Source organism: Zosterops lateralis (assembly GCF_965231275.1).
Source record: "Zosterops lateralis genome assembly, chromosome: 8".
Lineage (NCBI taxonomy): Eukaryota > Metazoa > Chordata > Aves > Passeriformes > Zosteropidae > Zosterops > Zosterops lateralis.
In genome coordinates, this window is record NC_139768.1 from 7,756,209 (window position 1) to 7,782,090 (window position 25,882).

At 44.7% G+C, this 25,882-nt stretch overlaps 1 protein-coding gene across 9 annotated transcripts in view; it reads left to right on the forward strand.

Moving 5' to 3' along the window:
• Nucleotides 1–15,433: 15,433 nt before the first annotated feature.
• The window catches only part of CAMK2G (calcium/calmodulin dependent protein kinase II gamma), a 116,856-nt gene continuing 106,407 nt past the window's right edge, over nt 15,434–25,882 (forward strand). For all 9 annotated transcript variants that reach the window (XM_083865970.1, XM_083865962.1, XM_083865966.1 and 6 more), the window contains exons 1-2: nt 15,434–15,781; nt 17,615–17,709. In XM_083865970.1, the coding sequence (XP_083722096.1) occupies nt 15,717–15,781; nt 17,615–17,709 (160 nt within the window). In that variant the 5' untranslated portion in view covers nt 15,434–15,716. The remainder of the gene's footprint in view (nt 15,782–17,614; nt 17,710–25,882) is intronic.

Below are 25,882 nucleotides of genomic sequence, written 5' to 3' on the forward strand. Positions count from 1 at the left end.
ACATTGATATTCATTAGCTAAATGAATACACCCACAGCCAAACAGCAGGAGTTTGCGGGGTTGTCAGTTGGCATAACTTCAGTGACTGTTAACAAGCCTTCATTCTTTATATACCTGTTGTCAGTCAGAGCCCTGTTTGTGATTTATAGGAGAGATAACTGCTATCACATCTTGCAAATAAAGAGGTGAAAGGAAAAAGCATAGGGTTTGTCTGAGGCTACTGTGGAGCCGACTTAAAATATGACAGCTCCAGGTCTATATTTGCAAATGTAAACTGTCTGATGGATTGACCTTTTCCTACTGGTCACAATTCCTGTGAGGTGCCTTAGGCCACAAACAGAGCCTGTATTTGAAAATAATTTTTCAAGAATGAAAATCTCTCAGAGTCTGTGTTAATTTTAAGCTAGATGTTTTCACAGAAATGTATCATGTTTTATGGTGCATTATGCTTTCACTCTTTGATCAATTCCTTCTTCTTGTCAGGTTTACAATTAAGTGTCTTGTGGGAGATTCCCCGTTTTGATTGGATTTGCTGATTACTTGTCGGGGCATTGCAGGAATTAGACTGCAGGAAGGTGATTTGTTCGGGGAGGGTGAGCACCACACCCAGCCCTTCCCTCGCACACCTCAGAGCCAAAGCAGCCCTTACACTGCTGTAAGTGCTGAATTTCATCACCTGCACTGCAGTCTCTGCTTGGGGCTGAGCTGAGGCAGAGCTTGTGCATTTACAGGAATCTTGAGTTGCTGTTCAGATTGCCAAAAATCCAGACAAAGCCAATATCCTACAGCCTGCATAAACACAGTGATTTATTTGAAATTTTTATGTCAGTGTAAACTTTTGAAGCTTTTATGTCTTTTAAATCTTTAAGTCAGATTTCAGAGACTACTAAGGACACAAACACACAAAAAAAAAGTCATCTGTGTCACATTCTGAACACCTTACGGATGAAACTCAGTGCTGCTGTATCTTTGGCTACAGTGACAGCTGCCAGGCCATGCCTATCCGGGACCAGGATAGCCCGAGATACCCCGGGATGCTCTGGGATAGCCCAGGACAACCTGAGATACTTTGGGATAGCCCGGGACACTCCGGAATACTCTGGGATACCCCGGGACAGCCCAGGATACGCTGGGATAGCCCAGGATAGCCCGGGATACACTGGGATAGCTCGGGATACTCCGGGATACCCGGAATACTCTGGGATACCCCAGGACAACCTGGGATACTCTGGGATAGCTCGGGATACTCCGGGGTACCGGAATACTCTGGGATAGCCTGGGATATGTCGGGATAGCCCGGAATACTCTGGGATAGCCCGAGATACTCAGGGATAACGCCGGGACAGCCAGGGATACTCTGGGATACCCCGGGATACTCTGGGATATCCTGGGATACTCTGGGATACCCCGGGACAGCCCGGGATGCTCAGGGATACCCCGGGATGCTCAGGGATACCCCTGGACAGCTCGGGATACTCTGGGATACCCCGGGACAGCCCAGGGAGGGGCCGCGGCGCTGTCCGGGAGCGCTCCCTGGCGTCCGCCGCCGCCCGTCCCGCCGCCTTGTCCCCTCCGGGGTCAGGAGGGGGTACCGCATTCTCAAATGAATGTTTCCATCACTCTTCCCAGGTATGTGGAATGTTCTGGCTGTCCCAAGTTGCAATATCCTCAGATTGCTTTAGTCTTCATCTCGCCCGTGCCAGGCATCCCTCTGGATCCCTCCCCTCTGCAGCTCCAGGAGTGCTGCTTGCGCTGTCACTGAACAGTTGATTTATGAAAACATAAATTTCGTTTTGTTTACAGCAAAATGTCTTGTGGGATCAGAATTTAATGTTTTAACCCTGTTAGGAAAAGATAAAGGGGATTATATTATTGCAGTTTTGTGTGCGTGCATATGTTCTGCAAAGGAGAAGTTTGAAAAGACTTTAACGATCTTCCAGGCATCAGAGGAAAAGAATATCTCAGTAAACACAAACAAAGTGAGAAGACTGCAAAAAAATTGCTCTTAAGGCGGCAGCCACTTAGATATCCTTGGCTCTCACAGGAGCTGCATGCCTCTGCTCAGGGCTGGGATCTATTTGTGCAGGCCCAGGTGACAGCTGGAGGGAGCACTCAGAACCTTGCTTGGGATTGAGAGGTTTTACCCAATTCCTTCAGAAGGTACCAGCTCAGTTCTGTCCAGTTCATGGCAAGGCTCAGGCTGTGGGGTAGGAGGGTGTTTCTGACTGGCCCTGATATAGTTTGGGGAGCCCAGAGTGGCAGCAGCAATGTGAGGAACTCTGGAGGACCATGTCACCCTGTTGTTCTGAGGCCTGCTAGCCTCATACTCACCTAGCAAGCCTAAGGCTACCTGGCTTGGTGCATTCCAGGGGACAATACCATGACTAGCTACTTAATGGAAAGGATGTGTTTATGGCACTTACCAGATTCTTTTTCTTCTTTCTTTCTCTGAATCCCCTCGTTATTTTATATGCAAGTTTCACATCACTTTAATTTGTTACCTTTCTAATTTGAAGAGTCCTAGTTTACTTAATGTTCTCTGTAAGAGTGGTGTTCCATGTATTTAACTATCCTTGGTGCCCTTCTTACTTATGAATAGCAATGATCAGCTCAGAGTTCATAATTTCATACATGAAGCTGGAATTTTTTCTCCTCAAGCATCACTTGACATTTAACTGCAGTAATGAGTGCAGGCAAGTGAGAAGGAGCAGAAAAAAGAAACATGAGTGGAGAAGTGTGGGATGCTGCCTTCTGGGGGCAGTGTGAGCTTGTGTAATTACAGTAACTGTGATCAACTTCATTCCTTAAGTGCAAACACACGGTGGTTGTTTCATGAATTAATTCCTCTTATGCTGGAACTATCTCCCCATAGGGTCTAGTCTGGCTCTTTACATCTCCTGTTCTTATTCATGGTGGGGCTGTCACTTGACTAATTAAGTAAATCCTTCCCCTTCCTGCAACTTCCACTTCCCAAAGTTCTGTCTTTTTTTACTTTAACTATCTTTAGAGTAATTTTTTTTTTCTCAGTATCTAGGCATGTTGATTTTCCCCTTATTACCTACTCCTAGTAGAGGGCTATTTAAGGGATTCTACAGGGATACCCGTTATGGAGGCCAGACTTCAGTAAAGATTGTCTCAGCAAGCTGCTAAATCCAGTGATCAGAGGTTCTTCTGCCTGTTGTGTGACAGAAGCAAGTGACATCTTCAGCCTGGAAAACCTTAATTCACATTAAATTGGGTGCTGAAAGGTAGACTTGGGGGTCTTTGATGTCTCCTGTTACAGTATATATGCAATATATAGCATCATTAATTTCTGAATAGCACGAGAAATTAATAATTGACATAGGTTTGATTGTTGTAGGACAATGCTTAGAAATGTCTTGCAGTAGGTGCTGTCTGAGATGAAAATAAAAGGAAAGAATACCCCATAGCTAGCCCAGACTGATGTTAAATTTGCAGTAATTTTCAGGGAAAATTACTTCAGTGAATTATGATGGCATCATGGGGTATGCTCCCACATTTGTTCTTGCACTTTTCCCACTCCTTTTTATATGTAGTATTAAAAGGCTGTTTAAAATAGGTTCTTAGAAATTAAATTTGTGTATACACACTCAGCTATCTTGTATAAATCAGGTGTTCTCAAATATATTAGTGGATATTTGTAATTTCTCCTCTAAGTAGTTAAAAAAATGATAAAGTGATAAAGATAATTTCCTAAGTGCCAAAAATCTTTTTAACCTGGTAAACTGAATGTAAATAGCGTTTCCTGATTTTACCAGTCAGGTAAATGACACAGAAAAGGGAGAAATTGCTTCTGAGTCCCTTCTCTAAACACTTTTTATCCTTGGTTAGGAGTTCTGCCTCTGTAATGATGTCCAGTCATGACTTCTTAATGCAGCTCTCTTATTATCTCATTGTATTGTTGTACCTCACTATGTAAATACTTGCTGACCTGTGCAAATAAGAAGCCCATATCCAAAGAGCTGTTTGCCACCAAGGAGGCACAAAAACTGTTCAGTCGAGGAAACTGTTCATGATAAGAAGGCAGAATCATCTCCTTCAAGGTCGTATGGTAAAGTTTGATTTTAGCAAGGGAACGCTGGCAAATGAGCACAAAGAGTTTAACAGGAGGAGAGGACAGCAAAAGCAGAAGTTGTGGTGTTGAAAGCTGGACGCACACAGAGCTGAAGCTGGCTGAAAGGAATGTAGTTTTGCCATGTGGGTAATTCATAACTCCTTAAACTGGAAGTGTTTTCTTAGCTAATTAAACCGCAGGATTAAAACGACAGTTGTAGATGTGGGCAGTTTAGGGATATTGACGGCTGGGGTCTTTCCAGCTGGGCGAGGTGTTTGTGTTGTGTGCCCGGGGCCGGGTCAGGTCCCTTTGCTGTCGCTGTTGTCACTCGAGGCCGGGCCGGGCTCTGCGGGGCCGCCAGGTGTCTCCCTTCGGTGCTTTCCTCAGGGCTCCGAGCATCCCCTGCCTGCTGATCACAGCTCTTCCAGCGCCGCACGCAGCACAGCCGACGCTCTCCTCCCTTCCTACTAACTTTTTAGACTGTTAAGGAAGAAATTGGAAGCTTGGCATTTCATGGCATTATGTACTGTGATCTCCTGATGACTTTCACTGTCTGTAGGTCTTGAGGTCTTGCTATACTTATGCATGTTCTATAAATGCTAAATTGCATTGGCAATGGATTGCAATTTTTCCCACAGTGGCCTCTCTTTGCTTATGAGTCAGTAGTAGCAGGACTGTTCCAATAGTCACTGATACTTTTTCTCACTCTTCACTCAGATGTCCAACATCTGTTTCAGCTGTATGCAGCTTGCATGTTTTCTCCTGCTGCATCTTAAATATTTACTGCTAGGAGATGTCCCTATACAATACATATGGTTTAAGAACTCAGCAATGCTTTCCCTTCCCTCTCGGTTGTGCTGGTGTACTTACATGAGGATGGGTCCCCACAAGCACCATTCCCAAAGGGCATGACTGCTTCTAAAGTGGAGCTGAAAGCTGCAGATGAGTCCTGAATGTCACTTGTTCTGTGCTCCTGTTCCTTAAACAGTTTCAGAAGCAAAAATAGTCCCAGGAGCAACATACATGGACAGGGTGGTACACAAGCCCAGCCTGTGCAGCGTGTTATTGACTGAGCCAGTGCTGGCAATTGCAAAAGTTATGCTGCAAACTTGAATTGTGGATGTTGCTGCTGCTGGGCCTTGTCTTTGTACCAGCCTAAGGCCAGAGCAACCACGTGTTGTGTTTGAGCAAAGCTTTATGCTGATGTGTTGTGAAGGTAGACTTGAGGCAACCAAAACCCACTCATAATATATATCCTTTCACTTAATACAACAGTTGCTATTGTTCTGGCTATACACTTTATAACTAACAAAGTTCTATCTCGAGAAAGGCATTAGAAATACAGGAGGCTAGATTCTAATCTCCAGCATTGGGATGATTTCTGTAAGGTTTGGCCTGTTAGCAGGTGGATAGAGACAAATAAATAATAAATTTAATGCTCAAAGTGTGCATGGTGTCCATAAGAAGGCTTCGTCACTAAATCACCGGGGTAATCATAGCTCAAAACTGTATCCATCACAGTGTTTCACATACAGAAAAGAACTGCTGATCTAGGCAGTCACCTTTGTGATATCAGTCTTGGTAAATATGCTTTAGAAAATGATAAAGTTTCAATTACCAAGATATGCATACCAAGAAAACAAGAGGATTAGACCCTTGAGATAAAAGGATGAAGGTATAGATTTAAATAAATAGGCAATGTTTAGGTTTAGAAAGCATCTAAGTTGTTGACAAAAAAATATGAAGTTCTTCTAAAGCAAGAGAAATGGAATCACATGGGAGTTTCAAGCATTTTGCACATTCCTGTAAAACTCTTGAGTTTCACTCTGAAATAGTATTTCTAGTGACATGCAATACAACTAAGTTTTTAACTCCCCCATTCTCTCTTGCCAAAGGGAAGTGTGGGCTAGGAATGGGACTTTCAAATCCTCAACTGGCATCATTCATTCATTCATTCATTCAAAATTCATTACCCCAGCTCTTGGACTTGAGGAGCATCCAGTGGAGTCAGGGACAGTCCAGATTGTGCTTTCGCCTACCCCTGTGTATGTCTAGGAATAGAGACAGATGCCAAAGCTGAGCCAGATGTTAGTTCTGTGAATTTTAGTTATAGCCAGCAGGTGTGATTTCCATGGGGAGCTTGCTCTTCCCGTAAGAATGACAGCCAAATGTTACAGCTGTGTGGGATCACAGAGTGCACATCCTCTTCCAAACTCACTCAGAAGCAAAAGCTAAATGGAGTTTGGCTCTTAATTGTATTGACAGCATTTATTTTCTCATGCAAACATAAAATGCTTTGTCACTCTCTCTCTGACACACCCTAGCCTACCCTTGTTTGCTGCATGGAGCTCACTCTAAGTCAGTTCCTCCCTATTGTTTCTGGATCCTTGGCCTTTACACGTATTGTGTGCCTTTGAATATATATATATATAAACACTTTTAATTTTTCCTTGCAGTTTATGATATCTCTGCTTTTGATCCCATTCGTGGGACTGCAGTACCTACACCCACCTGGCCTGTGCACCATCCAGTCACAAGTACAGGTGCACACCTCAGCATGAGCTGCCTTAGCCACATCTTTGTGACCAGAAGCACAGTTCTGCTTCACATGCTTGCACACCCTTCTGTAATTTGCAAGTATTCAAGAAACAAACAGCCACAAGCTAGCATCTTATTCTCTTGCTGGGATGTATTTTTTCCACTGGTACTTCTCAAATGTAACATAAGGTCATTAAACATGGAAATAACACCGTGCTCTGCAGTATAGAAATTAGATACTTGAGGGCTTCTGAATGTGCAAATATTTGTGTTTCCACACAGTCAGGTGTGTTTGCCGACTGCCCTTCAAAGGCAGGAAGTCTGTGTCACTGCAGACTCACAGTGGTGGATTCTTAATGGGGATCCCAACTCAAACTGACGGATGTTGGGTGTAATTTTTTTAACCTGTCAAGAACCATCTTTTTTTCTTTTGCATTTTATTTTTATTAACAAGATACAAAGAACATAGTGCACTCAGAAGGAGGTGTCGAAAGCAGTAGCAGTCAGAGCCACTCCATAGAAAAGAGACCCAGGAACATAAGAAAGGTTTAGTGAGTTTTTAATTGTGAATGGCACTCCATGCTGAGGCATAATTTTGGGAAGAAGTTTGATGAGAGCTGCATGTTGAATTCAGAGTGACACCATTGCATTATCTTCACCCAAAATCAAGATCCACAGGAAAGTGTCTCTATCTGTTCATGTTGGAGGAGCAACTTGAATTCTGCCTTCCCATGGCAGATGCACTCCTGTGAGGTCATGAGAGAGTCACTGTCCCACTCTCTGGCTCATTTCTATCATTGTAAAACATTATTTACTTCACTTATTCCCACAGGTTTTGTGGTTGTATTGGGGAGTGTAAATCATTATTTTACTATTACCCTGGCTGGGAAATCAGGCCTGTCTTTCTCACTGTGTGCTCCCTGTTCGTTACACACAGGCAGAACTGAAACCTAGAGAAACCGGAGTTCAGCTGCTGGGTGGAGGTTTTGCTGTGGTTCCCAAATACCTTCTTGCTGCTCCTGTTGGCTCAGGCTGTATTTGTAAACATTCACAGGCTCTCTCCTTTGGATTGTTCCTTGGAGCCAGATTTTCTTTTGATGTGAAACAGGATGTGTGTGTTAATTAATTAATTTTACTCAGGGTAGAATATTACTGCCAATGTTCTTTGAAGAGTCCTGTGAGCCATCTCTCCCATTGTGTAAACATTCAGGCAATTTTGGTTAAAATGTTTATTTTTTTTAAATGATGCATAAATGTTAAACTGGCTGTTTTACAGTGGAGAAGTTTTACAGGCTCTTTTAAAAATGTCAAGGCCAGCTTTAAACAGTTACTGTTTAAACCGAGGAGGTAAAACACTGGACCAAGAGGATTCAAAGAAGAAAAAAAGGAAAACCAGTATTTTCTGCTAACAGGTGTTATTTGAGAGTTTAGTGCTGGTGAAAGTGATGGTGAAATACTCTGGAGACATTGCTTCTGCATCTACTCCTTTGTACTTGTACTGTGGACATTGTTAGTGAAAATACACCCTTCCTGCCTTAGTCCTAAATTTGAAAGGACTTCTGCCTGGTGATGACAGGAAAGCACAGGCTCTGTAAACGTCCACTTCCTGAGATTGCCAGGAGGGGCCAGTTCATGCCAATTTTGGCAGTGACGTTTGTGCTGTGGAAGTACACTACTTCATGGCTTATAATGGACCAGGAGCTTTGATGATTAAATGTTGCTTGTAATGTCTCCTATATTCAGAGTAATCTCTCAGGATAAAAAGGTTTGAGAATCCCAGTGCTAGATGATTCTGTCATGCTACATATTTTAATTCAGCACTCCCACAAGGGTAAAGAGCACAGGGTGTTCCTTGTCTAAACCAAAAACTTTCAAACTGCAAGTTTAACAGAATTAATAATAAACCCCTGTGTTTTTTAAATAGTCTTCTATTCTTTTGTGTTAACATTAAATAACTCCAATCATGGTCTGATGTTTAATTGGTAGGGTGCTATGATTTGAGAGTTTAAACCTGAACAGTCAGTGACATGCTGCCAGACATGCACAGTATTTTACCAAACAAGACCAGATAGATGCCTTGTTCTGAACAGACTGCAGTTTGAGATTGATCCATCAATATACTATATGACAGCAAATTCCCCGAGGGAATTATTTGGTCTCTTTGTAATCTCAAGAGTCCGCACACACTTCAGGGTATCTTTGGTGTTCAGCACTTTTATTCTGGGACAATAATCCACAGCCATTTAAATCAAGATCTAACAAAAAATTCAGTGTAAGAAGTTTAGTGTCTCCCCAAGGACTGTGCCATAAATTCAACTGAGATGACAAGATGGCAAAATGGATAGCGTGAGAGACATTGGTTTATCTTAATTTGAATTGAACTCAAATAGAGCTAGTAATAGCCAAATGTTTTGATGACTTTGGTTGTGAGAGTTAAACTGGAGGTTTTCTCAGTGATCTGTGCTCCACTTTAAAAAGCAAAGAAACAAACTTTTTTGCAGCTGGCACTAAATTGAAGCTTTTTCTTTCAGCAGTAGCAATAGATCGCGTTGACTGATCACTGGAAACCAAACTGCTCATTTCTCATTCCTTTTGGTTATGGGTGAACCCCAGCAATGAGGGAGTTACTTGTTCATATTCTTCTCAACACTCTGAAAGGCAGCATTCAGCTCTTGGGGCCTGTCCATCCATCATCTTTTTTGCAATATTAGCCTTTCCTTTGACAAGGACCTTATTTTAAAAAGAGGGAGGCTCCATTCCAGGATGTGGCGTTAGTTTTCAGTATTCATTCAGTAATCAATACTATTCAGCATGGTGTATGTATAATTCCATGCAATAAAGTTGGTGGAGATATCTGGGATATAGAGAGAAATCTGTGTTCATCCTTTACGTAACAGTCATTGAGTCATGCCATCTTGTTTAAACAAACAGTGTGAATCTTAAAATAGCCCCTGAACATTCCACTGCGATGGCCATATTCAAATGAATGTTCAAGATGTTTCCCCACTATCGTATACCCACAGAGTAACCCTTCAGTGACAGCAGAGCTGCCTGGAGTCACTATTACGCTAAACTGGGCACTGGTCATATGGATCTGTTCACTTCCTCTGGTGAAGCAGGAAAATCTGTTTCTCTGTCCTCCGTCCACCAAGGGAGGCATCAGAAATTAAATGTTTTGAGGCTAACCTCATCTGAGAATGATTTTAACATACCAATTACTGTTGCCGGATAGTTATTAAAGGAGCTTGTGGAACATGACCTTGTTGCCATATAAGTGGTGGGAAACCCTGCTCTTCACCCGATTAACAATTGACATTGGCCAGTTTCAAGAAGATAGAAGTGAAAACTTGGGGTTTTTTTTAAATGCAGTGTTTTTAATATTCTCATAGATACAGAACTAGAGGAACAGAACTACAGAACTTATTGCTCACATTATTTGTCTGACTTTCATAATCCTTTCTGTTTTTGATAGGCTCCTATGGGTAAATTTCAAAGGATAATTTAGATGTGATAAAAGCATAATATGTTGTAAAACTGATCAGTAACAGAGCAGCCAGTAGACACTGCAGCTCAGCATTCAAAAATTGCTTAGTGATGTCTCTCTAGCAAAGGAAGTTTCTGAAAGGAATCTGGAAAGGCGAGTCTTCTAGAACTCACTCAGTTTCTAACCTAGAGCTGATGCTCCTATTAAAGGGACTTGGATTTTCATGAGACGAGAAACATAAAATCAGGCTGTTGTAGCCCCTTCTGTATGGCTCTGTGGGTGAAATACTCAGTCTTCCACACTATCCACATGTCATCTTCCACTAGGTTTTGCCTGTATCACATATAGTTGTGCAGAAATCCAAAACAGCTTGTGAAATCAGTCAATAAACCTGATATTGATCCCTTATTAAGGCAGGATAAGACTCAAGAGAAAAGATAGAGTGGAGTGAGCTTTTGCCAGTTCAATATGCTGAATGTGGACCAAATGCTTCCCCTTTCTAGTTGGGGACGTAGCCCATGCTTCTGAAATCCAAAGTTCCAAGCTCTTCAAGCTGAGAGGAAAACACCTCATGTCTAGGTGACTTGGAAAAATCCCAGTGAAAGGCATGTGCCCCCATGGCTCACTAGGAGGGCTTGGGGAAGCAGACAGGCTGCCAGCAGGTACACAGACCCTGCCCAGAGGGACCCAGGCACTGAGCCCTTGCCAGACACAGCTGCCCCCTCCTTGGTCTGAGCTCCTGGGGCAGTGACCCACAGCACCAAAGAGCAGAGATATACAGAACAGCACTGGCCACTTGGTCACACTACCTACTGACCCTGTCTCGTAACAGTAGAAAGCACTCAGAGACATTAAAATAGAACAAATTTGCAGTGAGATCAGGTTATATGTTTTATGAGCCATATAATTAACATGCGACACTCAGAGCCATGGGATATTATTGACTTAAATAGCTTAGTAACTATCAAAAAGGATTAGGCGTTGACATGAAACAGAATAGCATGTGCACTGACACAAGCTAGGATCAAAATTACAGGGGCTACCAATCCTGGTGCTTCAGGGCACATTTTCATCATCAGCTTGGGGTCAGCAGGAAAGCCACTCTCTAATCAAGAAGCGTGCAATACGCACGTGGGTCATAGTTACACAGATTTTTTTTACTGGCCTACTTTGATTCCTTTTCCTTTTTCTTCTCTGTCTTCCTTTCATACCCTTCTCTTCCCCCTCCCTTACATTTATCATCTGGAATAGGTCACTACTGAAGACAAGACACTAAACTAGATGGATGGCTGAATAGTCCCTACTAATAGGGTAATTTAATATTTGCTTCTCTCCAGAACTCTATCGTTTATTTCAAATATAAATTTTATATTCATTCACTAAAAAGTTCCTCTCTTTCCAATCTTCTTTCTATGCATGCTACTTTTTATTTTTATCAGCCTCACTTATAAATTTTCAGAGGTAGCAAATGAATGTCAGTTTGGGAGAAGAAAGAGAACAACCAGGCACATTAAAAAAAAAAAAAAAAAAAGATGAATGGTAGATGATTGGCAAAAGTAAAAAAACAAAAACCACAAGATATTGTACAGCCAACATGAACAATCATCTGTGAAAATACATGAGCTTTCTTCTGTGAACATGAATGTGAGTCCATGAACAGTAATGGAAAAATGATGCTTCATTTAGGTAACTCTTTGCATATTTCTTTGTAGATTCAGAAGCAAGATAATAGTTAAGAATTTCAAAACTTTTCCTTACCTGCCAAAAAAATCCCTTATTTTAAGATGATGGAATATTTCACACAATTTTAGGTGTTTGGATGTTTTGGTTTGCATTTTCATTTGTTCCTATACCGAAGTAGTGTCAGGAAGCTGCACACAATAACAGGACAGGTTGAGTTTTATGCCCTGTAATATCTTTTAGGTAGGTAAGACCTACCTGGAGCTACACACTTCAAAGAGGCACGCTGGAGATCAGAGGCATAGAGGAAAAAATTGGCTGATTCTTTGTGGGACCCCAAGTTAATAGCGGAAACCCAGAAATGTTTATTTAAAAATTATGCCTACTCATTTTCTTTACTGCATGTTTCTTTTTTGCTACTTGCTTTCAACCTCCTAGATTGATTTCTAACTCCACCCATTCTTACCCTACCCTTTACTTTTGCTAACATCTTTTCTTCCTGTCTGGTACTAGCCAGCACTGCTCCACTCAGCACACTGATACATGCTGCCCTTGGGCTTGTTCAGGCTTGCTGGAAAGATGCTGTCATGCATCTTCTCCACCATCCTTCCCATTTTCTGCAGAGGTTTGGATTCCAGGTTTTTTAGTCCTTCACTCTGCTCCCCTAAAGACCAATGCTTTTGCCTTCCCACAGACATTCTTCAACATACCAACGCTGACCTTAGGCTCCATGGACAGATGGGGCCTGATCCGAAGTCCATTAACATCAGAGGAAATGTCCATTTACGCCCATGGGCTTTGCATTAAATCCTTTGCATTTTACTTACTTTCTTTAGTGCCTCTTACTCAGCTCCAGTTATTAAAATCAGATTATTACCTCACAGATCCCTGACAGTTCAGACTTCTGTATAAGCCAAACTGTGCTGCTTCAAAGATAGAGACCAAAACTGCCACTCTGCTAATGTAAAATCTGCAGCTGGCTAGTACTGAAAGCAAAGCATTACTTCCAGATTTCAATCCTGCATATAACTCAGGTCAGGATCTCACTTACTGTTCATTAGCTGAATCTCCCATTACTAGTGCACAGGCTCTCAAAACTATTTCTTGCTGTTCAGTTATTTTCTGGTCCCTGCAACATTATTCTGACCAGGCACCATCCACATTCACCTCTGTTTGCAGTTTTGCTCTCAGTACAAGTAGACTGGAATGTCAGCCAGAACATCAATATTTCTTTCTGTTGACACAATACTCTCTTATCCATATTGCCACCCCTCCTCCTGCTTCATTTTGTCTACATTCCTTTTAAAAACTCTACTCCCATAATTTAGTCTCCCACTCAGTACTTGGTTTAATCAAGTCTGTCACTCAATTTATATCCCACTTCTCACTTAACACAAGTTTCTCAGTTAGCAATCTGTTTCTGTAGCACTTGCTATGCAGAACACATGGTTAGCTTTTCTTTACACACTTACTCCTCTGTTCCCTTCCTGATTTCCTTACTTTTCCTTGTAATTCTTGAAGATGAGATATGTCCTCTTCTGTCTCCCTCTTTTTACGTTCCTCATGTATTTTTATAAGACCACTGCTACCAGAGCTTCTTAAATATCATCAGGTACTTAGTGTAGAGCACAGAACACTTCTTTACTCCAGTTAAAACAGTTTTCAACTGCAGAATAGCTCTCAGTTTAATACATAGCTTTAGGTAAACCTCTCCTGTTGCTGTACTTTTTGGTCATGGCTCAGCTGCTTTCCTCTGCATAGAAGTAAGATTCACTCCCTCTGGCTGCTTATTCACTACAGCACGCTAAAATTTGGTTCTAATCCTCCACTCTCAGTTCTGTGTTGTTGGAACAGAGCCCTGTTCCAGTTGCTCTGTACATTCTAACATTGGGGAATGGGTTGCGTATTTCCTGATGACATCGCCTTAGCACAACCACAGCACAAACTTAACAGCTCACTTTTCCTGCACAAAGGACATCTAATGTCATTTTGGGTGATGGAAATGCAGTGCAGGTTGTGTATCAGCAACACTGCCCGCCTCTGTATATATAATCTCCCACTTGAATTTCATGTTATCAGTTACCAATTCCCCTGGTAAGGACCAGGGGTTGTCAAACTGCTTTTCCTCCTTGGCCGCAACTGTTCTGTTAAAGAAACTGGTGGACCACCAAATGAGCCTGTTGGAACAGTTTTATCTTGGCAGGAGCCTGGTCAAGTGATACCTGTTGGATAGATCATTTGTTGGTTCTCCGAATTATACAGCTGTGTCAGCAGGTTTCCAGGTTTAAATGCTGGCATGGTGTAAGACGCAGAGTGCTGTTGTTTCATAATCACCTTCTAGAGGTATTGCTTTGTTGTAATGCTACTGTTATGTTGTCCTACTTTTGCTATCTACTTTCTGCATAGGAGGAGGGAATTTTTGCCCACTGCATCACTTTGGTGTAGTCTTTGCAGCACTGGGCTGGCTGCATTTAACCTGGAGACAGGGAGCAGGGGGGGATATGCAGGTGGCTGCTGTCACTGCTTTTCATATGATTGAATAACACGATGATTTCATAGTCCAGACACGGAGCAGAAATGTATGGTACTTATACAGTACTCTTAATTTTCAGATCACTTTAATGCTACTCCTGGCTTATGGTACACTCATCTGTCTCCCTGAATGTTCTTAACACAGCTTGCAACTCCCAGTCACGCAGGAGAGGCCAGAGCAGCCCTTCCCTCTCTGGCTGGATCAGTGACTGCCCTATATAAATCTGCATATTAAGCAGATTTGGCAATTGTTCAGACAGAGACAGACTCACTTAAGTAAAAGGAGAAAACAAACTTGCTTATGAAGGCACTGCAGCAGCACTCCCAGACGCTGTGCTAGTAGAGACAGCACAGAGACCGGTTTGTTTTCTTTTGTAGTTGGGAGAACGATGATTTCTGTTTGTCTTCGGCGTCCAAGTCCCATCACCATAAACCACGCGCGTGTGCGAATACCGCTTCTCACTCTCTAACAGTTTCAAGCCATTTCGCGTGTTACCGCTTTACCTCTGCACCAGATGGTTCATTTCCTCGGGGACTTCCACACGCGTCCCCAAGGTCGGGCAGCCTGACAGCGCTGGGGAGCACAGGGCCCAACTTTGAGGTGGATCCGCAGAGAGGCTGGAGGCCCCGCTTCCCCCGGCGGCGGGCGGAGCGCGGCGGGCCGGGTTCCCCGCGGTCGGGACGGGGGACGGGCGGCCGGGAGCTGCCGCCTCTCCCTCCCCGCGCACGGGGCGAGCCGGGCGCTGCTGCCGGCGGGCCGCGACACGCAGGGCCGGGTGGCCCGGTGTTAGCCCCGCTGACGTGCGCCCGGGGGAGGCTGGCGGTGGCGGCGGCTCCCTCTCCTCTCCCCTCCCCTCCCGCCGCACGCAGGAAGCTTATCCGGCCTCGGCTGGCCCGGCGCCCCTCCTGCGGGGAATTAGGAGCAATCCCCGCGGCGCCCCCGGCCGGGGTCCGCTCCCGGAGCGCCTGGGGAGGGGGCGCGCCCGCCCGCCGCAGTCCGCCCGCCCGCCCGCCCGCCCTGCTGACTGCAGTGCCCGCTCCGCGCCCGCGGGCGGGGGAGCGGCCGCGCCCCGGCTGCAGCCCCCGGCGGGCGACGGCGCTGCGGGCGCCCCGGGAGCGCCCCCGGCGGCCACACCCCGCGGCGGGCCGGGGCCGGCGGAGGGAGGGGGCCGGCGCGGGGTGTCTCCGAGCCAGTTCTCGCGGTGCTGGCCAGGCTCAGCCTCCTTCCCCTCCCCGGCGAGCGGTGACTGTGCACGGCGGAGCGGGGAGCGCCGAGCCGGGCGCCGGGGGAGCCCGCGCCGCCCCGCCGAGCCCAGGAGGAAAGGCCGCCGAGCAGCGCGCCCGCCCGGCCCGTCCCCGCCGCCCTGCCCCATGCTCCAGCGACGCTGAGCCTCCCGCAGCCCGAACATGGCCACCACGGCAACGTGCACCCGCTTCACCGACGAGTACCAGCTCTACGAGGAGCTCGGCAAGTACGGAGCCCGCTGTGCGCCCCGCGCCGCGCCCCGCCGCCCGCCCCGGCCCCGGGACCACCGTGCCGGTGACCCGGCTCTCCCGGGAGCCGGAGGAGGATTAGCTGCCGCGCTGTAATCCCGTTCTCCAGCCCCGCGTCCGCTCCAGCGGCACGGCCGCCGGAGGGAAAGGTGTTCCTGCCCTCCTGGGTCGCCCCGCCGCAGCGGGTGTCCCCGCAGCCTGTCTCGGTCTGCGCGCTCCTGTTGCACCCCGAGATTTCCTCTCTTCCCTCCTTTCCTTCCTCAGGACCCGACTGCCCCGTTCTCCTTCCCGCACCGTCCCCCAGCTACACGTTTGCCGTTCCCTGCAACTGTTTCTGCGCTGGGACGCGACACTGTTAAAGCCACTCCGCGATGCTTCAGTCTCCACTTCCTTGTCCCTGTGAAAGGACCAGGTGCCGCTGCACCGCACTTCTCCTCCCTCCCCGCTTCCTCGCTTCTTCCCTCCCTCTCTCCGCACTTGTCTCCGCATTGGCAGACTTGCTGCTGCACCCTAGGACAGGGCTTTGCAGGGGAGCGCAGTTGGGCAGGAAAGCAGCGCAGAAAGGGCCAGAGTAGGATTATGGGGACGGTGCTTTCGTGGGTGCTGCTGCTCGCTCCCTCCCTTCCTGCACCAACTGCTGGGCTCTGCTGCATCTCTTCCCTCCAGCCCGGTGTCCCTGTCCCTCCCCACACTGCTGCAGCTGTGTGTCACCAAGCCCGGGCCACCGTGCCGGTGCTCACCTTGATGCTCATTGGTTTGTATGTAGAGGTTGAGGAAGGGGATAAAAGGCAGGACTCCGCAGTATCGGAAGGATTCGAGCTATTTTAGGCTGCCTGTAGGACTTACTGTATGTGGGGCCCTTGTGCAGATTCTGTTCCCCTCTCTCATAGTTGAAATATGGACATTTGTCCCTAGACGTGGGTTTGCATTCCTGATCTGAAGGACTTGGAATTTACTGCTAGTTTTCTCAGATTTGTCCTTCCCCTTTTCAGATCTTTCCTGTAAAGCTAGTTGTTGTTCTTTGCCCGCCATTTTTTGTTGTTGTTGTTGTTTTTAAAAAATTAGGGGCTGTTTCCAAGTGCTAATTGTGTAGTCCTGTAGATTTTCAGTCTCTGTCTTTTCACCTTGGTCTCTGTTGTATTCACTCTTTTTCCTCACAGAAATCCTTCTTCCCTGTCTCTCAGACCTCTTTCCAAGAGTAATTCTCTTTGGAATAGTTGTAATAATATCAATAGTTTCAGCTTGAGAAAATGTACAAAGCCGCGGAGTTTTCTACTCAAGTTCATTAATAGAAACATGCTTGTCCCCATTTTGCAGGTGGTTGAGGGATATCAGAGAACTAGTAACTTCTGCAAAGTGTTGCAGTGATTTTGTGACTGAGTTTGCACTTGAGTGTGGGTGACATGAGTCCTGGTTTTGTGCTGTGGCTGCTGGGGATGCTGTGTCTGGGAGATGGACTTACCAGTTAGTGTTTGCAGTGCCATTTGGGGCTGTTCGTCTCCTGTTTATCAATCCCTTCATGTCCTGTTTCTGTGCCTGTATGGTCTCTCTCTCCCCACACAGTCTGCTCTTCCTTCTGCACTGTCTGTGAGGGGGCTTGAGGAGTCTTCAGGAGGCTTGAGTACCCTATAGACTTAAGTTTTTTGCTGATCAGACAGTATGCATTGTTCATCAGATTCTCAGGTGTTGTGTCTCTCCTCTGTATGTCTTCTGCCCTGTTCTTAATCTGGTTCACTCTGGGGACAGGAATTTTTGCTATTATATTCTCATTTTCAGTTTCATAGCACCTTTCTTCTTTATTTTTCTTCCAGGGGAGCCTTCTCTGTGGTCCGCAGATGTGTAAAGAAAAATTCTTCACAGGAATATGCTGCAAAAATCATCAACACCAAAAAACTGTCAGCCAGAGGTTAGTGTCTCTATCTACCTTTCTTCGCTATATTAGCAGAAAAATACTTCACTGGAGTTGAGGCTGTAATAAATTTAAGGTATCTGAGTTGCTTGTTTCAGTCATTATTTGGGCCTTTCAAAATAATTGAGTTGTGTGGCAAAGAGAAGACTGAAAGAAGGTAGTGTGGGATGACAGAAAAATTCCTGGAAATCCTAGAAATGGATGCTCTGTAAAGTGATGTTGTCTTTTTTCTTCTTGAGATCTTTCTTCTTCAGATGAGCTAGAGGTAGATTCATCTATGTGTGTGTGTGTACCAATCACTTATAATAAAGAGAAGTGTCGCAGACTTATTTTGCTGAATGTCTTTTTACCTAGGAGATCTATCTTACCAGAACAGATGTGATTATTTTTTCGAAAGATAGATGCTATATGCCCTGCTCCTTTCATGCTGGTGATGTGTTTGGAAGCTAAAAAGTCTGCCTTCAAAGGCAGAAATAGGTTGGATGGAGAAATCTTGCCAATTCGACTTGTCCGCATATTAGAACAAAGGAGTTGTGCTTTCATTACTCTTGGAGACAACAAAACCTGAAACTAGACTGTACTGTTATAAAAGGAGAAAAAATCTTACTCTTCTAAGCTGTTAGTCTTCTGCTTTCCAGGGATGTACATATGCACAAAGGGTTGTAGACTGTATAGTATGAAGGGAATGTGCATTTTCCAGTGTGTAGGGAATCACTGCAGGGATTAAAGTTGCCCTATGGGTGGGGTGGATGAGGGGGTGGATGAGGGAAACTGAACTGCAATGAAAGATGCTGAAAATGGGGAGGGCAATAAGTTGAGATGCCAGAGGCAACGCTGTCTAGAAAAGGTGAACAAGAAGAGTTGTAAGTCTTTAGAGGCCTTTCAGATTTCACAAAATTAATGTATGGAGACCTTGACTATCTTGCTAGTTGAGTAGAGGGCTTAGTAGGGGGCTTGACTGAGAAATGAAAGAGAAAAGCACGAGGAGAAAGCAAATGATCTTGAGAAATGATTTAGAAGTGAATAATGTTTTGCCTAATCCTTACAAAAAAGAAAAATAGAATATGTATTCTCCTTTTTGCCAGAATATGAAATGTGATGATAAGAGCAGAAGACAGCTTGAAGAATAGTGAAAAATTTCCATTTACTGTAGCTCGTGTGGTTTGTATGAAGTAGTGTCAGTGGTAGTGTGCTGTGAAGCAGTGATTTTTTCTTTTTTGATTTTTTTTTTTACTTCTGGAAGCAAGCATATGTGCTAAGGTGTTTAATATTTAGCCTGAGCGAGGTCATTTTGGGGGCCAGCCAGTGGAGCCCTGGATTTGTTAATGAGGTGGCTGCAGATCTTCTGAGAATCAGTGTCCCCTCAATGGTCACGTGAAGGTGCCTGCTGATGTAGGTGGGATATTCAATCTCTTGAGTTCAAAATTAGTTCAACTTAATATGGGAGAGGTTGGAAGAGTGGCTTTGCTTTGCTGACGGCCATTAATGCCGTGTTTGCTCCGCAGACTTCCCTGCCCATTCTCTGGTGAGGACTGAAGCTCAGGAGAACCATTTCTCAGCTGTTAGTGGACACCAAGCTGCTTGGAGAAGGGAGGGAGCAGTTTGATAAACTGATGGTGAAGGGTGAAACGTTATCATACGAAGGACAGGGTACTGAAGTTAAATCTGGAGAGGAGAAAAATGGGAAAAAATACAGGCTGAATATAATTGAAAATTCAAAAATATATTAGCCGAAGTCCAAAACTCTCAGATAAACTGATTCAGTTTTTAAGTGTTTGGTCATTTAATGAGTTGCAGAGGGAGACATGTATAGATTCTAATTGTTCCTCATAGTAAGGTGATGACAGATTAATGACCCAACAAGTAGAAAAGTAAGTATGGGTGAATATAGGCCGTGTTTTGATCTATACTTACTATTTAGATTTCATACCTTCCTATAAATAAAATACATTGAGGCTGCTAGACTGGTCCTCAGCTACTTAACTCAAGGCAGCTGGCAATGATATACTTAAAAGCATACTGGTTAGGTAGGGTAAGTGTGAGGAGAACCAAGAAAGAAAATGTATGTTTCTGCTACTACAGAAGAGTAGCAGAAACAAGGGATTGATCAAGTTGTGTTGAAGTTTTAACTGAGGACTGAGAATGGTGACTTCAGCTGAATATGTAGGTTTCTCAGTTATTCCAGCTGTGTTTGCTGAGAGCTCAAGGGGTAAGTACAAAAAGTACTTATAGTAAAAGACTTGAGTATTTTGATAGGAAGTTAGTGAATTCACCTTGGAATAAGTCTTTAAAGCATTGAAGGAAAAATGTGTGCTATTTAGACATTGCAGCTGTAAATCAGTGATTAGGGAGATTCAATTCAGCAACCTGAAAATGAAAGTCTTGGGGAAAAGGCGTTTAGAAAGCTGTCTCCCTGAGGAGCAGAATTATGGTGTTAATTCTGCAGCATTCTGGATATGTGTTGCCTGATGTGTCCTTTCCCCAAGTTGGCACTTCTCCTGGGGCTGTCCATGTCTCTGCACATCAGTACCTCTGTCCAGGGCTCTCCTGTGCACCCAGCTGCACACTGTCCATTGTGCGGGGTAACCCACCCTGCCTCCCACACTGCTAGTTTTCTTCTAGGCATGGTCACAGAGCCAGAATATTCCCTTATGTGGGGACCTCTCTAACTTAAGTATAGCTACATTTAACATTTTTTACCATCTCTAGCAGAATTTGAACCTGTATGGATACCTGATGCAGTAACTGCTGCTTCAAGAGTCAGCATCTTGCTGTTTGCTGCAAAGTATAGCCCATTGCTGCTTCACAGAAGTTTTGCCTTCTGTAGTGCTTTCCTTGATTCTGTTCAAGGTAATGGTAATAGAGCCGTGCTCTCCTTCTGCAGTACTTCTTGTTACCTTTGTTTTTCAAGACTTGTGATGAAGAAATATTAGATAGCTAACTGGGAAGTGCTGAAAAGCCTATGATATGTGGCTGAAAAGAAGGAAGAGGAATGCTTCAGGGTAAATTATATGCAATGAAAGGGTAAAAACTTAGAGGCATGGTGTTTTGCAAGGCTTCTCTCTGAAAGCAGGGAGGATGGACAGGGTGCTGCTGGTCCTAACAGCTTCAGTCTAGTAAATTTCACTCTTCATAAAATACTAAGTCAGCTGTTGAGAGGAGAGTCTCTTTTTTATATTGTCTGTGATTTTTGGATGCCTGTGCTTTCTTTTAATAAGTTTTGTCAGTAAGAGCTGGTCTAAATTAAAATTCATATTTTGGCTTTAGTGAAGTATTTGCTATTATTCATGTTGTGTTGATGCTGAAGACTGCCCAGTGAAGATGATGCCAAGAAATTTAATGATAAATAGGGTCCAAATGCTTGGAAAGGGAGGGGAAACAGACTTCACCTTAGTCAGCGTTCAGCTGACACATAAGAGCAGTGGTTATTACACATGGAGGAAATACAATGCTTCAGTCATCTGAAATTCCTATGGGATTGAATGCACAGACTTTTACCAGTGCTACGGGTAGAGGGAAGAAATAACTGTAATTTTTTGAAAGCTATCATGTGGCTTTCACCAGAATACTTTTTGAACATGAAAATTCATAGCAAGTAGTGCTACAGTGAAGTTCAAATAAAGTAAAATTACTTGCAGTGATCAAAAGATCAAGAGAGAAGCAGAAGCTTTAGCAGCAGTAGGGAGATATCCCCTATTTGACTTGCCAGCATATACTTCAAGAGAGAGTCTGGCTTTGGAAAGAGGTAGGCAGAGCTTTAGGATTTGATGATTATTAGGATGTTTTTTATACCAAATAGTATTTAGTGATCCTACCACTATCTGTAGTACTTCTGTCCTTATTTTTAAGTGCAGAAGGAAAAAATCTCAGTGTATTTTATCCGTTACTAAATTTAATTTGCTGTTGAAAGTCTGTATCTTTTAACTCTTGCAAGTGACATCTTTTGATGAAAGAATTAAAACCAGCTGTCTTGTAAGTTAGTCCACTTCACTGTGCTGCCCTTACTGTGGCTTTGCCTTTGACTGTGAAATAGAGGTGGCTTCTCTCTCTGCTTTTCATCTTTCCAAATTTATAAACCCGATAAAAAATTGCAGTCTACAGAGTTATTTTGTTGTTGTTCCTGTAGGAGATTATGTGGATTGTGGGAGGAGCAGGGAATTACTTCTGTGCATCAAACCCCAACAGGAAAAAAAGCACTCTTTATACTTCCAACTCTACTTTTTTCCCCACAACTGTCCTGGCTTTTGGTTCTGTAGTGGCTGCTGATTTGGGCTTTACAATATGTTTCATTGAAAGTGTCAGCGGTAGTTTCCCTGGACACTAAAACGTTGAGCTTGGATGCTGCAGAGGAAGTTCAGCAGCAGCATCAGTCCCCATCATCTCTCTTGATGTGTCCTGTACGTGTTCACAGCTGCTGCTTGCATTAAGACTCCCTTGGAGTGCTGTTGAGGCTGCCAGCTTTGGAGTCTCAGTGGGACCCTGCCCACCCTGGAGCTGGCTGTGTGCAGGCTGCTGCACTGCAGCAGGGCCGGCGGCTCTGCGAGGGCAGGCAAACCCTGCACCCAGTCACTGGGGGCTCAAATGCTAAGCCAGACTCATAGAAATGTCCTGTGGTGGGTGTCCTCTATGTGTTCCTGGGTTTGCAGGCTGAGTACAAATGTCCTTTCTTGCAGAGGGTGGCAAATCAAACCGTGTCTGCTCAGCCGTACTTGCTGAGCAGCCAAATCTGGTCCAGTCATTTGGTTTGGGAGAGAAGCTGCCCTTCCCACAGCATGGGCTGAGTGAGGAGCTTCCCTGTCCCCCAGCTCCACCCCGTGCCTCCCCTTTGCTGCCTGCAGGAGTCAGAGAGATGCTTTGATTAAGAAGCATATAGCAGTTCCGATGCAGTGGGTTGGAAATTTTTGAGGTCTTTGCACCCATGGAGGGAAGCAGGGAGCAGAGCAGAATGCTGCACACCCCCCAGAGCAGTGTGTGAGGCTGGGAACTGCCTGGTGGAGCAGCTGTAAGAGGCTGGGGGCTGTGGGATGGGGGCTGCAGGGGAGGAATCAGTTGGTGTGATGGGCTTGTGGGCAGTGAGTGGCTGAACTCTTCACTCTGCACCACAGCACACGGGTGCGGCAGGGGCTGGTGGCGAGGCAGCTCAGCTGATGTCAGAAACAGCAGCCCTCTACCTCCCACCAGCCTGCCCCCTCCTGCCTCCCCCTTCCTACCTGCCACTGCTTGCAATCCCCTGCATAAGGGAAAAGGGGTTCAAATAATATGTATGTACCAGTAGGGGAAATTTCATTGGAAGAGGTGTTTGGAGAAGGGGAGGGCTTGTGCAAAAGAAGAGAGCCCAACCTTGGAGGAGAGGTTGGAGCTGGGAACTTAGTGGGGGCTGCTGAGGGTCGGCTTGGCTTTTTGCCTGCCCCAACATATCAGCACAGGCAGGAAAATGCCCTGGTGTGAGAGCCAGCAGAGATTGTTTGGGTGGGGAGTGGTGGAAGCCTTGCTTTACTGTGGCTCGCTATAGCCAGAAGCTGGCTTCCTCCCTCTGTGGATGTTAGTGATGGTTGGGGTTACCCCAGGTTGCCTCTCAGTTTACTCTGTATATTTTATAAAGGAGCTGGAACAGAGCAGACAGGATTTCAGCTTGTGTCTGTCTTCTCAGTGGTCACATTGAGTATTAAATTTCCGGCATTAACAATGGTGGGGGGGGGAAGTGGGCACACAGATTGGGCAGGAATTCCTACTGCCTCTGCACGAGGTTAGAGAAAGGAGCTTGGTGAGAGAGTCAGGTTTCTTGTTTTCCCCATATAAACTGGATTTGTGTATGGCAGAAATGTGATTAGACTAACCTCCTGCATGTGTCCCAAAGTACTCGGCTCTAGAGCATTCACTCTGATCAGCCAGCCATGGTTGAAATATTTGTGGGTGTCCCTATGGTGAGGAGCAGCCTGTAGATATTTGGGGCAAGGACAGCTACTACAATTTCTTGTAAGAAGGATCCAGTGAAAAAACTGTTTGCTCTTTTTTGTTGGTTTTGTGGTGTAGCACAGAGATTTCACTATCTCCAAATTTAATCCTTCTCTAGACAGTAGCAAAATCATCACTAGCAGAGGATTCATCTGTGGATCATAAAGAAATTTTTAAAGTGTGCCCTCCTCCCCAGCAATGGGTTAGCACCAGTGTTTCACTGTTAAGAGAGGACTATGACAATATTTTTGTTCCTTTACACGCCCTGCAAGTATTCTAGTTGTTCTGTCCCTCCAGATTGGGTGAAGACAGTTTCTAAAAGGGAAGCATGCTAATGCAAAAACTTCTCTCCGCTGTGCTGTCTGTGAGCACAACCCTGACAATTAAGGCATCACCCCCCACTTTTTCTGACCAGTCACCTGTTTTGGTATTTCAGGTGTTTCTTTTTGTTTCCTCTGTTCTTGAAGTCTTCTGATTTTTTATTTTTTTTTGCAACATAACAGATGTAAAAAAAGCCCCACATTCATTAGCCAGTGTTTGACTATAAAGTGAGCTATTGCTGTTGGCTTGGCTGGGCAAAGAGGGTAATATTGCCTGGCACCAGGGTCACCAGCACAGGAAAGAAGCCTTGAAAGCTGTAAAAAAGAAAAGTGGAATATCTCACATCGTAGTGTTTGCCTGCAACTGAAGTGATGTCAGTGCTCAGAATAGTCACCTTTGAGAAAACAGAGGTGCACTGATTTCTGATGAGCAAACGTGTCCTGAAAATTTTGAGTTGCTCACTAGATGTTTTGGGGGTTTTTTTTAGTGTATGGAGGAAATGTGACCCTTAACTTCAACTACTGTAGTTGCTGCTGATCCTTACGACAATAAGCTTAACGCTCCAAAAATTGGGGCCCTGTGAATTAGGCTGACATTGTGTTCCTTTTTATAAATTATTAAACTTAAATACCACTTTATACTTTGGTAACATCTCCCCAAACATTCTGATATTGCTGCCTGTATGATTTTTGGAGAACAGTTACAGAATACCTCTGAAGAAATGGGCTGGCAGTATCTTAGAAGTAAGCATTCTGAACTGAGGGTAGCCAAAGATAAGTGGGGCATGGATTTAACTTTCTGCTGAAACTGAGTTAATAGATTTTGATTCCTTGTAGCTTTTTTCACCTTTTACTCTTCATTTGCCTTTCTTTCCTTTTTAATTTTGAGTTTGTTTTGAATGCTCATTTGTTTCTCATGGATCAGTTACTTTAACCCATAATTATTTTAATTTATAATGCTTTGATTGAAAATAGCCCTTTAGTAATGCTGCTTTCTCTCCTTCCCTCCCAGAGAATATTGCACAATTTCTGTTGCTCCCACAATTTAGATGAGCAGACTGGAAAGTTGGTTGTTGGTGCAAGCAGCTGATTACTGATGTCTGAGACTAATACAGAGATGCCAGGAGAGCTGGTTAATGTTGTATCTTGCCTTTTTATGATGGAGTCAGGAGAGGAGGAGATGACTGTGGTGGCTTTACTCCTGGTGTCAGGCTCTGTCTCGCTCTGCTCCTGGCAGAGTCAGAGGGAGAATTCCCCGTCTCTGAGATGTGAGTTGAGTAAATGCGATGACCTTTCAGAGAATGTGTGTGTGCATATAACTTTCGTGTTATGTTCCTGGGAGCATGGGTTACATAACCCTCTGGTGACCCCCCTGTCCTGCTGCTCCTGTCCAAGGTTCCCATCCTGAGCTAGCTGTTCTTTAAGCATCCACAGCCATGAGCCCCTGTCTTACCTGTGGCTGGAGTGTGCTTACCTGTGATGCTGGGGCAAGTCCGAGTTAGTGTGGTGCTGCAGAGAAGGTCAGTAGCTAATCTTTTCTCTTTGCTAGAAGCCACAGGTGATTTTAATGTTAAACACAAAACTTTTCTTTCTGAGACAGCGAAGGTGGCATCTCTTTTTGCAGTGCTATTGTTTGTATGATTCTGCCAGAGTCCCAAAAATTGAGCTGAGAATTGTCTAAGTAGACATTATGAGAATGAAGACATGGTTAATTTTAAAGAAAAACAAATGCCATGTAAACTTATCTCTCAGGAAGGAATATGCTTGCAAAGATGAGCCTGGGAGTGGCCACAGCTCTTTGTAGGCCTACGAGCCAAAGGCTAAAATGGCAGATCAGGCAGGGAGTGGCAGCCTGCCTGCTGTGGCAGAGCTGCTGGGTTATCTCTGGGGGATGT